At 46.9% G+C, this 15193-nt stretch overlaps 1 protein-coding gene across 2 annotated transcripts in view; it reads left to right on the top strand.

Moving 5' to 3' along the window:
- The window catches only part of NUP160 (nucleoporin 160), a 56723-nt gene that overhangs the window by 18243 nt on the left and 23287 nt on the right, over nt 1-15193 (top strand). For both annotated transcript variants that reach the window (XM_037899272.2, XM_043548729.1), the window contains exons 13-19: nt 206-376; nt 772-871; nt 4998-5163; nt 5812-5927; nt 6022-6182; nt 12964-13097; nt 14074-14144. In XM_037899272.2, the coding sequence (XP_037755200.1) occupies nt 206-376; nt 772-871; nt 4998-5163; nt 5812-5927; nt 6022-6182; nt 12964-13097; nt 14074-14144 (919 nt within the window). The remainder of the gene's footprint in view (nt 1-205; nt 377-771; nt 872-4997; nt 5164-5811; nt 5928-6021; nt 6183-12963; nt 13098-14073; nt 14145-15193) is intronic.

The raw sequence follows: 15193 nt of genomic DNA, 5'->3' as shown, positions 1-15193 counted from the left end.
GTAGGTAATACGTACTCTCTAGAGGACAGAACCAGAGTTACGTGTGTAGCTATAACTGGCGTTCCCTGAAGTTTCAATGCCTAGCTGTGCAATGCTAACCTTTCTGTGACACAGGCTCTTTGATGGATTATATATATATATATAAATGAATTGCCATCTTTGGGGAGTCAATTGCTGACCTGATATCCTGCTGTGTTCCTCCCAGCTCCAGGGCAGCGTAACTGAATACGAGTTCTCCCAGGAAGAGTTTCGACAGTTACAGGTTGAGTTCTGGTCCAAGTTCTATGCCTGCTGCCTTCAGTACCAAGAAGCACTTTCACGCCCTCTTGCTCTCCACCTGAATCCATATACTAACATGGTGTGCCTGCTAAAAAAGGTGAGGCACAAAGCAGGAGCTGCTTTATGCTGTAGACACTTTGCATTGGTCTAGTCCAGGGGAGGGCAAACTACGGCCTGCGGGCCAGATCCAGCCCACGAGGGAGCCTGCCTTAGCCCCGCTACATACCGTTGCCACCCCGGAGCCACTTCAAGTAAGCTGCGCCGGGCCGGAGCCCGCACCCTGCACCCCTCCTGCATCCCAACCCCCTGCCCTAGGCTTATATGCATGGTCCTGCATACAATTTCCCCACCCAGATGTGACCCTCGGGCCAAAAAGTTTGCCCACCCCAGTCTAGTCTGAATGTAGTGAGTTACCATTGGAGTTCCTTAAGTGATTCCAGGGCATTTTCCTAACTGAGACTTGAACGATGGTTGTATCTTTCACTTTCCCAGGGATTCCTGTCTTTCCTTGTGCCCTGTTCCCTGGTGGATCATCTGTATCTGTTGCCTGATGAGCATCTGTTGACTGAGGATGACAGCACTATCTTTGATGGTAAAGGGGGGGGAAGTTGGGGAAGCTGTTCCACTGTAGAGGAAATTCCAGCATGCGTGTCACAAGCTCTGTAGTTAAGGATATAGACATTTCCATGCTAATCCTCTTTTTTACATGCTCAAATCTTTCTGAAGCTGTCTGGGTTGAAACTTCCCCTGCTTAGCCTCAACCTAGTGGTAGATTCCCTTTTGGAAAGCCTGGAGACTTGAAAACCACTTGTGCGTGCGTTAAGGATAAAATGTTGCTGTGACTTAGTTCAAGAAAATCAGAGAGTGGAATTCTAACCTTCAGTCAGTGCATAACATAGTCCCCAGCGCTGGGCGCATGCTTTGCTATCTCTGGGGATGCAGCCGCTTTGAATACCTCTTACTGGCTTCCAATGCCCGAACGTTGGATTCCCATCCCAGGTGTGGTCGGGGTTCAGCTTAACCTGATAGAGATGTCATCTGGGTCCCTCTCGGTAGCCTGGTCTGCTTGAGTTGTGCCCCCTAGGATTAGGGTAAGGAAGTCCTAATGGTGTGGTGGCAGCCATGATTACGAAGATCATGCCCTGTCCTCTAAGCTGCTCCTTTCCTGCAAGTTGCCAAGTAATGCCCAGGAGATCCATGTCCAGGAAAAGGTGGCAGTCTTGTCCTGTTAAAAATACCCAGTCAAAACATGTGGTGACGTAATAGAAGGAAGCATTCCCATATTATCATCATCATCATCATCTTGGCCTTGTGCCTTAGCCATTTTTGACCACCAAGGGCCTTGAAGACCCCTTCTCCCCAAAAATCAACTTTAAAACGTCTGGTTTGTACCACTCTGCTGGGCTCTTCACTTTACCTTCTTTTATGAGCTGTCATTGATAGGCTGGGTTCACAGGTCAGAATGAACGTTTGTTCCTTACCTACTTTGGCAACTTTCATTCTGACATTGTCTGATGTAGGCTTAATTTCTTTTAACGTGTTTTTTTTTGTATTCTGCGTATTTACATTGAAACGGTGCCTATGTGATGTTCAGGTTTCTCCTCTACAACCCCTGAAAGTTCTGGGATGTAAAAGCTGCTGTTCTAATTGTAATATTATCTATGCAACAGCTTGCCCTGTGTGTGTCTTGGAATACATGTTGAGCTACATATTTAACCAGAAAAACAGGATAGAAAATATTCCATGATGTGCAACCTGGCCGAGCCAAAGTTCCAGCTCACTGTCCACTTATGCATGTGCTGGTGATGAACTGGGAAACCGTAACATTGTGTTACCACACATCCATATTCATTTGCCTTGAATTTAAATTATTTTGCCTGCTGCCCAAATTCAGATTTCCCAGACACTAAAGCTTCAGTGCATTCAGAGAAGCAAAGCTGGACGCTCAGGAAATCCAAGGAATTCCCACCAGCCTAGCAGTCTTCCCCCTTGCTTGTTTCAAATTGCTAACGTTCGATTTTTTTGCTCAAATATTTAAAGTCACCTTTAGGACACAAATCAGGGATGAAAGTTTTATCAGTAGTGATGTTTTTCTGAAAGCTTTTAAGCGCAACAGTGGTTTATAACTGAAACCAGTGTTCCCTCTAATTTTTCCCACCCGTGTGTGGAATGAATTTTGTTACATGCCCCAGTATGGAGGCTGTGTGAGACACATCACCTTCACATCGGTGCACATAATAAAATTCATGAGGTGGGGTGGAGCCAAGGGGTTCGGAGTGTAAGACGGGGCTCAGGGCTTGGACAGAGGTTTGGGGTGGGGGTTAGGGGTGAGGGCTCTGGCTGAGGGTGTGGGCTATGGGATGGGGCCGGGGATGAGGCGTTTGGAATGCAGGAGGGTGCTTCAAGGCTACGGTGGGTAGTGAGAAGGAATTTTTTTTTTTTTTTTAAACCATGCAACTGCTTTGGGGGAAGCAGGGAAGAAACTTAGGCCAGGGGTCATCTGTGGATTTAGTCTTTAATTCTACCTGCGGTGCTAAGATACCACAGTGATGACTGTCGTCATAAAACACTCAGTGGAAACCTCACCTCGTTTTCCACAGCTGTGGTCACCTCTTTTTTCAGCTCATCCCAGGTCAGATCCATGATTCTCTCTCCTCCTTGGGAAAAGATCTACAAAAACATTACAGGAAACTTCCATTTTGAAGCACTAGCCACAAACCTGTCTAAGCGACAGTACGACGTGAAGATGTAGAACAGAGGAGTAATATCACTCACTGCAGAGAACTGTAGCTAGGCAGAGGCCGCCAAGATACACCAGAGCAAAGGGATAGTTGGCATTACGAGAGGGTTATGCACTTCGCTGTTTACGGATGCCAGGCTGTACGCTCATCCCGACCCTTTGCCCCCAATTGGAGGGAGGGATTGGCCGTAGCGGGGATCCAGAGGCCCACGAGAGGGGCGGGCCAGAGTGGAGGAAAGGGGCTTCCAGCAGCCTGACCTGCGTTAAAATCAGGCCCATACAATGCCCATTGGGTGCTGCAGGCACAGCAGGCTTTCTGGTGCTCTGACCCCGAGGTCACTGCCTCCCCTGGATCCACAGTGACCCTGTCCCGCTGCCACAGGTCCCCCGGAGGTCACTGCCTCCCTCAGATCCACAGCGACCCTGCTTTCCTGAAGTCACTGCCTCCCCCTGGATCCACAGCCTACACACTCATTGTATGAGTTAGTGGAATCAGGCTTTTCCAACATTCACCAAACCCACTGACACCTGGAATTGATCCGATGCCGATTTCGTTACAGACAGCGCATCTCCAGGGAAGTGAGTACAGGTCTTTGCTGAGCTCGGCCCATGAGTTCTATCACAGAAGCTACACTGAGTCAAGAGCAAGCCCAGCGGGCAGCTCACAAGTTCCTGCCCGAAGGGAGAACCAGGGTGGTGTCCTCGGAGGCAATAAGGTGCACACCAGGGGCCTGATTCTCCACTGTCACACCAGTGACTTAAATGCAGTCACACCAGCATAAAACTGGGGAGACGGAGACTCCAAGCCCAGTTCTGCCCACCAGTGTCTCCATCAGAGAATTACGGAGCAGCAGCAACACTGCATTCGCTTCAACCCCTGGCCCTTCCTCCTCCTGCACCCTCCAGTCCACGAGCTCGCCAGCGCCCGCTGCTGCCCAAACCTTTCCCCTCCTCCCTCAGCTCTGGGGTTAACGCTCCCCACACCACACGCCGCCCCCTCCACCAAGCCCAGCTTGGCTCACACCTAGTATTCATTTCTCCCACTGCTGGTCCTGAGCCGCAGAAAGTTCAGCAGGAAACCCCCAGCCCACGTGGCTATCTTCTGCTATGGGTCTGATCTCATCAGTCACCTCTGCTACCTTGTCCACGCACCCAGGCTGGGGCTGCAGGATAGGCTCCCCTCTCCCAGTCCCCACCGGTCTGGCTGGGGCTGGGTTCAGGGAGGGGGGCTCCGGCCGCGACAGGTCCGGGCTCGGTCAGGGGGTCTAGGTTGGGGCCGGCGCTAAATAGGCTGTTGCGTGGCCACGCAGCTCACAGGGAACTTAGACTGAAACCCTCTTGCAGTTCTACGTATAGCAGTTGTTAGCAAGTGACTGCAATAACATAAGTGTTTCCTAATGGAAGGTACAATAGGACTCTTCCCAGTGCCGACAGCTGGGCCAGTGGAGGTGTCATGGGCCTGGATTAGAGATACCTGTTCCTTAGTTAAGAGTTTTTAAAAATACATTAGATTAGAGACTGCACGGTTGTTCTTGGTATTCTAGACAAAACAGGTCTGTGGATGTGCTATCTCTGGTCCTTACAAGATGCTGGGAAATTGCTTAAGGATGCAGAATCCTTGTTCTGAATGGATGGAGCCAAGGTATGAGAGGCCAAGTCTGGCTGTGATTTTTATTTTCTAGGCATGTTTTCCCCATTTGTTCAGTTTATTTTCATCCAGCTCCTGTAACTGGAGAAGGCTGAAGGGAAATTTCCTGTTACCGGTTTTCAAACAAAACTGCACAGAGATCTTACCACCTTCAGCTCCTCCGTGTAGTCAGCCTATAATTATCTGATTAGTTAGTTATGGAGTCAGATGGAGTCTTGTGTTGCTGGGGCAAATTTGCTGCTAGAAGCTTTCCTACGAAATGAGCTGAACTAACTTGGTTTTGCCTTGAAACAATTTGCATGAGAGTACAGTCAGGTTCTTTCACTGCAGATCTGGAGATGTCTCGCGATGTTGTGTGCCTTGTCCAGTGCCTTCGGCTGATTGGAGAATCTATTTCAATGGAAATGGCATTCATCATGGAAATGGCTTGCTCCCGCCTTCAGCCTCCAGAGAAGGCTGCAGAGCAGATCCTGGAAGACTTGATAGCTAATGACATGTAAGGGAACTCTTTGTGTAACGTACATCCTTTGTGAAAAGATGAATGCACGAATTGTCGGTGCAGGGTTAGCCTTAGACAGCCCTTTACCTGAGTCTTCTAAGTGTGATTCAGGATGTGCGAATTCTAGCTCCATAGTGGGAGATTTTCCAAGCACCTAAAGGATTTTGGAGCACGCGTCATAATTGGCTTTCAGTGGGGTTTGTGCTCCTAAATCCTGTAGATTCTTGGAAACTCTCTCCAGTGATGATTAAAGTGGCGAGGAATTCTGAGCCATGGTGTCCAGAAACAGGAGCTTCAATTTTGAGTTGGATAGTCTTCTTCACAACATGAAAGCAAGTGTATCTCTAGATAGCTAGGGAGGTTCAGCTAGCTGGTTTTAGAATGATCCTTGCACACCAACTCATGGAGCGTCAGTATCCTGAGCCAAGTACAAGTTATTTCTCTCCAGAGTGGGTAGGAGAGGAGCAAGTGGATTCACCCTGAGTATGGTGCCTTCATGGGTCAAAAAGATGTTTTTTATTACAGTGGAGGGGAATTCCCCTTCCACAATTTCACTTCTGGGTCTCTTACCATGGGGGTCACTGATGGAGGGGGTCTGTTAACATTACATACATTGGTACCAGTGAATTTTGTTTGCCCTTACAGAGAGAATGTGATGGAAGATATTCACAGTAAGCTGCAGGAGATCAGAAACCCTATCCATGCCATTGGTGTGCTGATCCGGGAAATGGACTATGAGACAGAGGTGGAAATAGAAAGAGGTGATACGACACAACCTTTGCAGTTTGGCTAGTAAGATGATAGTGGTTTCAGGGTTGCAATTGACTTGGCTTCCACTCTTATCCTGTCTTTCAGCTCAGCCCCTTAATGTGCGAATGAACCTCTCTCAGCTCTATGGTAGTGGCACAGCAGTGACTGTGGTATGCCGGGGTGTGTGCAAGATGGCCGCCACCCGGTTCCTAATCTGCCGGGACTTGTTGATTTTACAGCAGCTGTTGCTGAGGCTAGGCGATGCGGTGAGTATGGCCCAGAAACCTATTATCACAGAATCCTAAAATATTAGGGTGGGAAGTGACCTCAGGAGGTCATCTAGTCCAATCCCCTGCTCAAAGCAGGACCAACACCCTCTAAATCATCCCAGCCAGGGCTTTGTCAAGCCTGACCTTAAAAACCTCTAAGGATGGAGATTCCACCACCTCCATAGATAACCCATTCCAGTGCTTCACCACCCTCCTAGTGAAATAGTGTTTCCGAATATCTAACCTAGACCTCCCCCACTGCAACTTGATACCATTACTCCTTGTTTTGTCATCTGCCACCACTGAGAACAGCCGAGCTCCATCCTCTTTGGGAACCCCCCTTCAGGTAATTGAAGGCTGCTGTCAAATTCCCCCTCACTCTTCTCTTCTGAAGACTAAATAATCTCAGTTCCCTCAGCCTCTCATTGTAAGTCATGTGCCCCAGCCCCCAGTCATTTTTGTTGTCCTCTGCTGGACTCTCTCCAATTTGTCCACATCCCTTCCATAGTGGGGGGACGAAAACTGGACGCAGTACTCCACGTGTGGCCTCATCTGTGCCGAATAGAGGGGAATAATCCCTTCCCTCGATCTGCTGGCAATGCTCCTACTAATACAGCCAAATATGCCATTGGCTTTCTTGGCAACAAGGGCACACTGCTGACTCATATCCAGCTAATTCCCAGGTCCTTTTCTGCAGAACTGCTGCTTAGCCAGTCGGTCCCCAGCCTCTAGCAGTGCATGGGATTCTTCCTTCCGAAGTGCAGAACTCTGCTCTTGTCCTTGTTGAACCTCATCAGATATTGATGGATCCTTGAGCCATTAGGCTTTCAGGATCTTGATCTGCCCCGGTGCCTTAAGCTGGAGCTTTGGCTCTCTTCCTGCAGATGCCGGAGGCTGTTGAGATGTGGCCAGGCAGGCCTTTGTTGCCCTCACCCCTTATGCTTTGCCTTCATTGGTGCACACTATGACAAGATGGCCGATGTTAGTCTGGTGGGTCCTGCACTTTTCTTGGCGGGGAGCTAAGATGCCACCCCTTGCCCCTGTTCTTGGGGCGTCAAAGGTGGTAAAGGAGGGAAGTGGGGGAGGGGTCTGGGTTTGCTCCTCACTCTGAGCCCGAGCCCCTCTCAACCCCTGCGGGTTCTTACCCTCTTCGGTGGGGTACCTGCAGTCCTTAAATGCTGGGGAAGGGAGTCTCCCTCCCCTAGTGGGCAGGGTCCCCCTTACTTCAGTTCTCTGATTTTCCAAGTCTCACAGCACACCTCCAAGCTCCAGTGCTCTCTCGTTCCTCCTCTTCCTCTGTCTGCCTGAAGCAGGGGGTTTTATTAGGTTCCTAACAGGGCCTTAATTGACTGCAGGTGCTCCAATTAACCTGCAGCCACCTTCCCTAGTCTACAGGGAACCACGCCTTAATTAGCCTTGAGTTTATATATTTCCCCTCTAGCACTCCCACTGCTCCCTGGCCCTCCTGTATCACAAAACAAAGCAGCAATCCAGTGCTCCTGTCTTATGGTGCTGTGCACTAGGGCAGCAGCAAGTAAATCCCTTTCTTTGTGTAGGGGAGCAGCATTTTCAGTGCTTTGTTCCCGAACAGCACCACCTGCAGGTTCCCCTCTCTTTGCATTTATTCCCCAGCTCTCCATCACAGTGGAAGAGACTGAACTGAGCAGGCTGAAGAGTAAGGCCTTTTCTGCACTGGAAAGCTGTACCACTTCAGCCAGGCCGGGATAGCTAAAGCAGTACATGTGGATGTAGTTATATCATAGTGTTTAAGGCCAGAAGGTTCCGCAAAATCATCTAGTCTGACTTCCTCTGTATCACAAATCACCAACAACCACCGAGCGCCTGGGCACTAAACCCAACAACCGACATCAGATCCAAATATTGCAGCCCGCAGGAGACTAGGCTATTAGTTGACACAGGCAAAGAATTGGAGGGACCGAGGTGCACCCAGAGGCCCGCACAATGGCAGGGAAATGATTGAGATACACCCAGATAATCTTGGCAAGTGACCCGCACCCCCACACTGCAGAGGAAGGTGGAAAAAACCCCAACCGTCATCTCTAGCTTTAGAGCTGGGCACCAGGCTAGCAGCTGCTGCTCTCTGCTCATCTAGCTCTGAAGGCAGCATCCCTGCCAGCATCAGCGCCGAAGTGAGGGTGGAAATCCCGTGGGGGGGTTGTGTCCCTGCCTGGTCCCCTTTTGGATCAGGACCCCCACTGTTACAACACCATGAAATTTCAAAAGTAAACATCTGAAACTGTGAAATTAACTATTTTTAAAATTGCATGACCGTGAAATTGACCAAAATGGACCAGGAATTTGTAGGGCCCTACTCATAGTCATCCTGTGATTGACCAATGCACCTAGGGGTCTCTCCTCCTTTGTCACTTCCAACTGATGAGCCCCCAGCTTGTAGCAGAAATTATTATTAGATCCTAAGTGCATGACCTTGCACTTTATACTATTGCATTTCATCCCATCTCTCTTGCTTCAATCTTCAAGGTCGTCCAGATCTTCCTGTATAATATTCTAGTCCTCCCCCCGATTGATGATGCTTCCCAGCTTTGTATCATCAGCAAATTTCATTAGCACACATCAACTTTTTGTGCCAAAGTCATTAATAAAAATATTCAATAAAGTCTGGCCCCATGATGGATCCTTGAGGAACTCCACTAGTAACCTCCCTTCAGTCCAATAGTTCATCTTTCAACACAACCTGTTGCCTTTCTCCCTTTAGCTCGGTGGTTTTCAGACTTTTTAGACTGCGTAACCCTTTCCAAATAATGTAATCTACAATGTACCCCCATCTGAAATAGGTTCATAATATATTTATGGTTAGATTGCCAAGTTGTCTACCATCACACGATTTTTCACGTGTACCGCATGATGAGAACTCGTGTACCCTTAGAGATACGCATACCCCAGTTTGAAAACCACTGCTTTATCTAGTTCCTTATCCTTCTTACAGTTCTTGTACTAATTCCGGTCTTCTCTAAATTAACTAATAATTTCCTATATGATGCTGACTCAAATGCCTTACTGAAGTGTAAGTACATTAGATCTTCTGCTTTTCTCTTCTCTAAAACATCAGTTATTTTCTCAAAGAAAGAAATCAGGTTAGTGTGGCACAATCTACCTGTGTTGCAGTACGTCTCCTTTTCGGTTTACCTCCATAAATTTCATTATTCATTCCTTTGCAATTTGTTCTAAAGTTTTGTATTCTGCGGTCAGACTAACAGGCTGTAATTGCCTGGATCAATTTTTCCCTTTCATAATAGAGGTACAGTGTTACATATCGTCCAGTCATATGGTACTACCCCCAACTAGATGGATGTATTACAAATCCTTGCTACCAGACTAGCAGTATCATGTCATAGAATCATAGAATATCAGGGTTGGAAGGGACCTCAGGAGGTCATCTAGTCCAACCCCCTGCTCAAAGCAGGACCAATCCCCAATTAAATCATCCCAGCCAGGGCTTTGTCAAGCCTGACCTTAAAAACTTCTAAGGAAGGAGATTCTACCACCTCCCTAGGTAACGCATTCCAGTGTTTCACCACCCTCCTAGTGAAAAAGTTTTTCCTAATATCCAACCTAAACCTCCCCCACTGCAACTTGAGACCATTACTCCTTGTCCTGTCATCTTCTACCACTGAGAATAGTCTAGAACCATCCTCTTTGGAACCACCTCTCAGGTAGTTGAAGGCAGCTATCAAATCCCCCCCTCATTCTTCTCTTCTGCAGACTAAACAATCCCAGTTCCCTCCGCCTCTCCTCATAAGTCATGTGTTCCAGACCCCTAATCATTTTTGTTACCCTCTGCTGGTCTCTCTCCAATTTTTCCACATCCTTCTTGTAGTGTGGGGCCCAAAACTGGACACAGTACTCCAGATGAGGCCTCACCAATGTCGAATAGAGGGGAACGATCACATCCCTCGATCTGCTGGCTATGCCCCTACTTATTCATCCCAAAATGCCATTGGCCTTCTTGGCAACTAGGGCACACTGTTGACTCATATCCAGCTTCTCGTCCACTGTCACCCCTAGGTCCTTTTCCACAGAACTGCTGCCTAGCCATTCGGTCCCTAGTCTGTAGCGGTGCATTGGATTCTTCCGTCCTAAGTGCAGGACCCTGCACTTATCCTTGTTGAACCTCATCAGATTTCTTTTGGCCCAATCCTCCAATTTGTCTAGGTCCCTCTGTATCCTATCCCTACCTGCCACCTTATCTACCACTCCTTCTAGTTTTGTATCATCCGCAAATTTGCTGAGAGTGCAATCCACACCATCCTCCAGATCATTTATGAAGATATTGAACAAAACCTGCCCCAGGACCGACCCTTGGGGCACTCCACTTGATACCGGCTGCCATCTAGACATGGAGCCATTGATCACTACCCGTTGAGCCCGACAATCTAGCCAACTTTCTACCCATCTTATAGTGCATTCATCCAGCCCATACTTCTTTAACTTGCTGACAAGAATACTGTGGGAGACCGTGTCAAAAGCTTTGCTAAAGTCAAGAAACAATACATCCACCACTTTCTCTTCATCCACAGAACCAGTAATCTCATCATAGAAGGCGATTAGATTAGTCAGGCATGACCTTCCCTTGGGTGAATCCATGCTGACTGTTCCTGATCACTTTCCTCTCGTGTAAGTGCTTCAGGATTGATTCCTTGAGGACCTGCTCCATGATTTTTCCAGGGACTGAGATGAGGCTGACTGGCCTGTAGTTCCCAGGATCTTCCTTCTTCCCTTTTTTAAAGATGGGCACTACATTAGCCTTTTTCCAGTCGTCCGGGACTTCCCCCGATCGCCATGAGTTTTCAAAGATAATGGCCAATGGCTCTGCAATCACAGCCGCCAGCTCCTTTAGCACTCTCAGATGCAACGCATCCGGCCCCATGGACTTGTGCACGTCCAGCTTTTCTAAATAGTCCCTAACCACTTCTTTCTCCACAGAGGGCTGGCCACCTACTCCCCATGCTGTGTTGCCCAGCCCAGCAGTCTGGGAGCTGACCTTGTTTGTGAAGACAGAGGTAAAAAAAGCATTGAGTACATTAGCTTTTTCCACATCCTCTGTCACTAGATTGCCTCCCTCATTCAGTAAGGGGCCCACACTTTCCTTGGCTTTCTTCTTGTTGCCAACATACCTGAAGAAACCCTTCTTGTTACTCTTAACATCTCTTGCTAGCTGCAGCTCCCGGTGCGATTTGGCCCTCCTGATTTCATTCCTACATGCCCGAGCAACATTTTTATACTCTTCCCTGGTCATTTGTCCAATCTTCCACTTCTTGTAAGCTTCTTTTTTATGTGCCGTTCTTCTAGTATTCTGGGATGGAAATTATCCAGTTGCCCTTATTTGAGCACATTAAGGTCTTTACATTTTTCTTCCACCTCAACTGTGGCCATCTCTATCAGCCATCCTGCCTTCATGCCCATGTTTCACATTATCCCCCTTACTGAAAACCAAGGCAAAGTATTCATTGTAGATTTTGGGCCATACCTAGATTACCTTTAATCTCCTCATCCACACTGCACAGTGGCCAAAATTTATCCTTCCTTATTCTTTTTATATAATTAAGACATCTTATGTATCTTAATTTCCTTCGCAAGAGCTAATTTAGCTTGATTGGTAGCAATTCGTACCTTTATTTCTACATTTTCTAACCTCTATGATGTAGCTTTCTTTGCTGATCAGTCTCGTTTTCCATTCCCTGTAGGCTGTTGGCCTACTCTTAAAAACCTTTAAGGTGGTTATTCATCCAGCTGGGTCTGGAGGCTTTCACTACAAGTTTTTGCCCCTTGCTTGTGATGCAAATTGCAGATAATTTTTGTATAGTTCATTTAAAGAAATTCCAAACCTCCTCCACATGTAAGTCTTTGATCTATCCAGTCCAGCTGACTTTTTTAACTAATTCCCTTAATTTCCCAAAGTCTGCCCTTTTGAAATCAAAAGCCAGGGTTGACAACCTGGTTTTGATCATCATTCCATTTAATTTAACCTGAATGAACTTGTGAACGCTTAGTCCAAGATTGATTCCTGTGACCAGCTTACCAGACTTATTAAAACCAAGTCTAAAATTGGTTCAGTGACGATTTGATGAAGAAAACTGTCTATCTCATGTCAGTATAAAGGAGCATTACACTGGTATAGCTATGCACATATAGGAAGGGGAATAACTATATCCATATAAGGCACCTTCACACTGCCTAATCTAGGGTTCTTACAGATGTAACTATTTTTAACCCCCCCCCCCCCCAACTGAAATATACCAATAAAAACTTGCATGTAGTTTTATTGAGAGCCTGAGAGGTGCTGCCTCTGTAACAAGACCAATTTCAGCCTCAAATTTCCCTTTCATAATTAACAAAAAATTTTATTATCTGTTCCCTTGTGGAACTTGGAACAGCTCCTCTCCCCTCTTTGCACTTTATGCCCTTCAGATCTTTGTAGCCTTACCTCTGTGTTAAGCTTTCACTGTGTGGCCCAGGCCCTGGGTAAGGACTGAGCTGCATACCAGCTTGCACCGAAGTAATGAAACAAAATGAATATGCAGCTTTTGTTGTTTTGGTGCCGGTCTGTTTAATGCTTTGGAATGCAAATGTCCTGTTTCCGTTTAGCATACGCTCCGTGACCACTAATGGCTAGCAAGGCTGGGCCCCGTGCTGACCTTTGATACTCTTTGTAATGTCACTTTTGTCTTGTCTCAGCTGAAGCAGTTGGCTATCCCTGGCCTCAGTTACAATGCTAGCTGCTTTGGTCTCCTTACAGATGATTCTGGGAGGGGGCCAGCTGTTCCAGTCTCAGCAGGACCTGCTGCATCGCACCTCTCCTTTGCTGTTGTCTTATTACCTGATCAGATGGGCGAGTCAGTGCTTGGCATCGGATGTTCCAGTCGACACGTTGTAAGTGCTTGTGTTCCCAATCTCTCTAGTCAAAGTGGATTGATAGGTTTCATATAAATCCTTTGAGATGTCTGAAATGCCCTTTGAACAGATGAGACATCATCTTGGGTTCTAATTCTAAGAATCTTAAAGAAAATACCTCTCTTTGGGTGATAAGAGAGTCTTAATTGTAAGTCTAAGAGACTATGGTCAACTCAGATCCTTGGTCTAACTTTCTTCTTGCGGGGAGGAGGAGGGTCACTTCATTGTTAATGTTCCGTTATTCTGTTCTCCCTGAAAGATTCGTGCCCCGCAGCTGAAGTGCTTCCATGTTATGTCAGAGATGGTTCTTCCTGGGTGGATGGACTGGAAGCTTCTTTTTAGGAATTCTACAAAGACACAAACAAAAGCTTCCCCCCTCCCCTCCCGACACTGTACAGACGAGTCCTGTGAGACTTATTGGAAGCTGCTTTTAGGCAGCTATATTAGGTTTGCTCAGTAAAACTTTGTGAAATACCAAGTGTCTAGATACATATGAAACACTGACAAAATACAGTTTGATTTTTCCCTCCCACCTTTGATTTGTTCTCTTCCTGTCCCGATTCCCAACTTGTTATATTTTTGTACTGTAATTTTGGTATAATGGTCAGTGATTGGGTTTTTACTGTTCAGTAAAAACTCATTGAAAAATGAGTTGCTCTTTCCATCTGTTGGTCTGGAGCAGTCATATTTGAGAATCTGGACTGACGCAGAGTAGCTTTGACAACTGTAAATGATCGTTTCTCTTTCCAGCTGCATTGTGAATGGACACTGAAAATATCCAAAGCATTTTGGATTTCTGACTTTCCCTTGGGTACTGAGCCTGTCTTTGCTGTGCAGTGGCAGGGTTTCACACCCCGGACATTTCAGTGACCAGTTGGGTTCCATGTGGACAGTGTTGGAATGTGTAACACAGGATGTGCTTGTCTCTCTTTATAGCTAGATTTTTCTCCTCTAGGGAATCCAACCTGCAGCACTTATCTGTACTGGAGTTAACAGACACCTCAGCCTTAACACCACATAAACTAGGTAAGAGATGTGCTACAAGGTCTTCAGCTCTTAATTCTGACTTTAAGCCCATACTTTCAGACATGACTAGTGATTTTTGGGGGGGCCAAGTTCTTGGGGCCCATCTTTCGATATGTTCATCACCCACTCTCTTGTGGTCCACAAAAATTGTGTGGCTAAAGTAAAGCCAGCCTCCACTCAAGCGTTTCCTGTGACTTTGTGACCTAGATAAGGCTCTTTTAATGTATTTTTTTGTATGTAATTTCCTACGTTTTTAGAAAATGAGAAATGGTTTGTGTTTGTAAAGCCCCTTCCATATCGGGAGGGTTCAACCATTCTACCTCTGCCACTCAAGCCACATGGTTAACTACAATAACTAGCAGCAGGAGTAGATTCACAGATATTAAAGTCAGAAGGGACCATTATGATCATCTAGTCTGACCTTCTGCACAACGCAGGCCACAGAATCTCACCCACCCACTCCTGCTAAAAACCTCTCACCTATGTCTGAGCTATTGAAGTCCTCAAATCATGGTTTAAAGACGTCGAGGTGCACAGAATCCGCCAGCAAGTGACCCGTGCCCAATGCTACAGAGGAAGGCAAAAAACCCCCAGGGCCTCTTCCAGTCTGCCGTGGAGGAAAAATTCCTTCCCGACCCCAAATATGGCCATCAGCTAAACCCTGAGCATATGGACAAGATTCACCAGCCAGATACCCAGGAAAGAATTCTCTGTAGTAACTCAGTTCCCACCCCATCTAACATCTCATCACAGGCCATTGGGCCTATTTACCATGAATGGTTAAAGATCAATTAATTGCCAAAATCATGTTATCCCATCATACATGTGGTCTAGCCTCTTGTCTAGAGGAAGATGCATAACACTGTGCTTGAATAACCCCATTTTGCAGACAGCATAGCTCTGTATTAGCCACACTGTCCGTCAGAAGGAGCCTAACACACAAATGGCTAAGCTTTGGGTCTGCCATATTGGAAACCTGGGTTCTATTTCCAGCTGGTATAACCTTTAAGTAGAAAGGGAAGCCTTGCTCAGTTGGAGGGCACAGAATT

This window comes from Chelonia mydas, chromosome 6 (assembly GCF_015237465.2).
Source record: "Chelonia mydas isolate rCheMyd1 chromosome 6, rCheMyd1.pri.v2, whole genome shotgun sequence".
Classification (NCBI taxonomy): Eukaryota; Metazoa; Chordata; order Testudines; family Cheloniidae; genus Chelonia; species Chelonia mydas.
The sequence above is the reverse complement of the archived record's forward strand: the minus strand, read 5'-3'. Positions and strand labels throughout refer to the sequence as shown.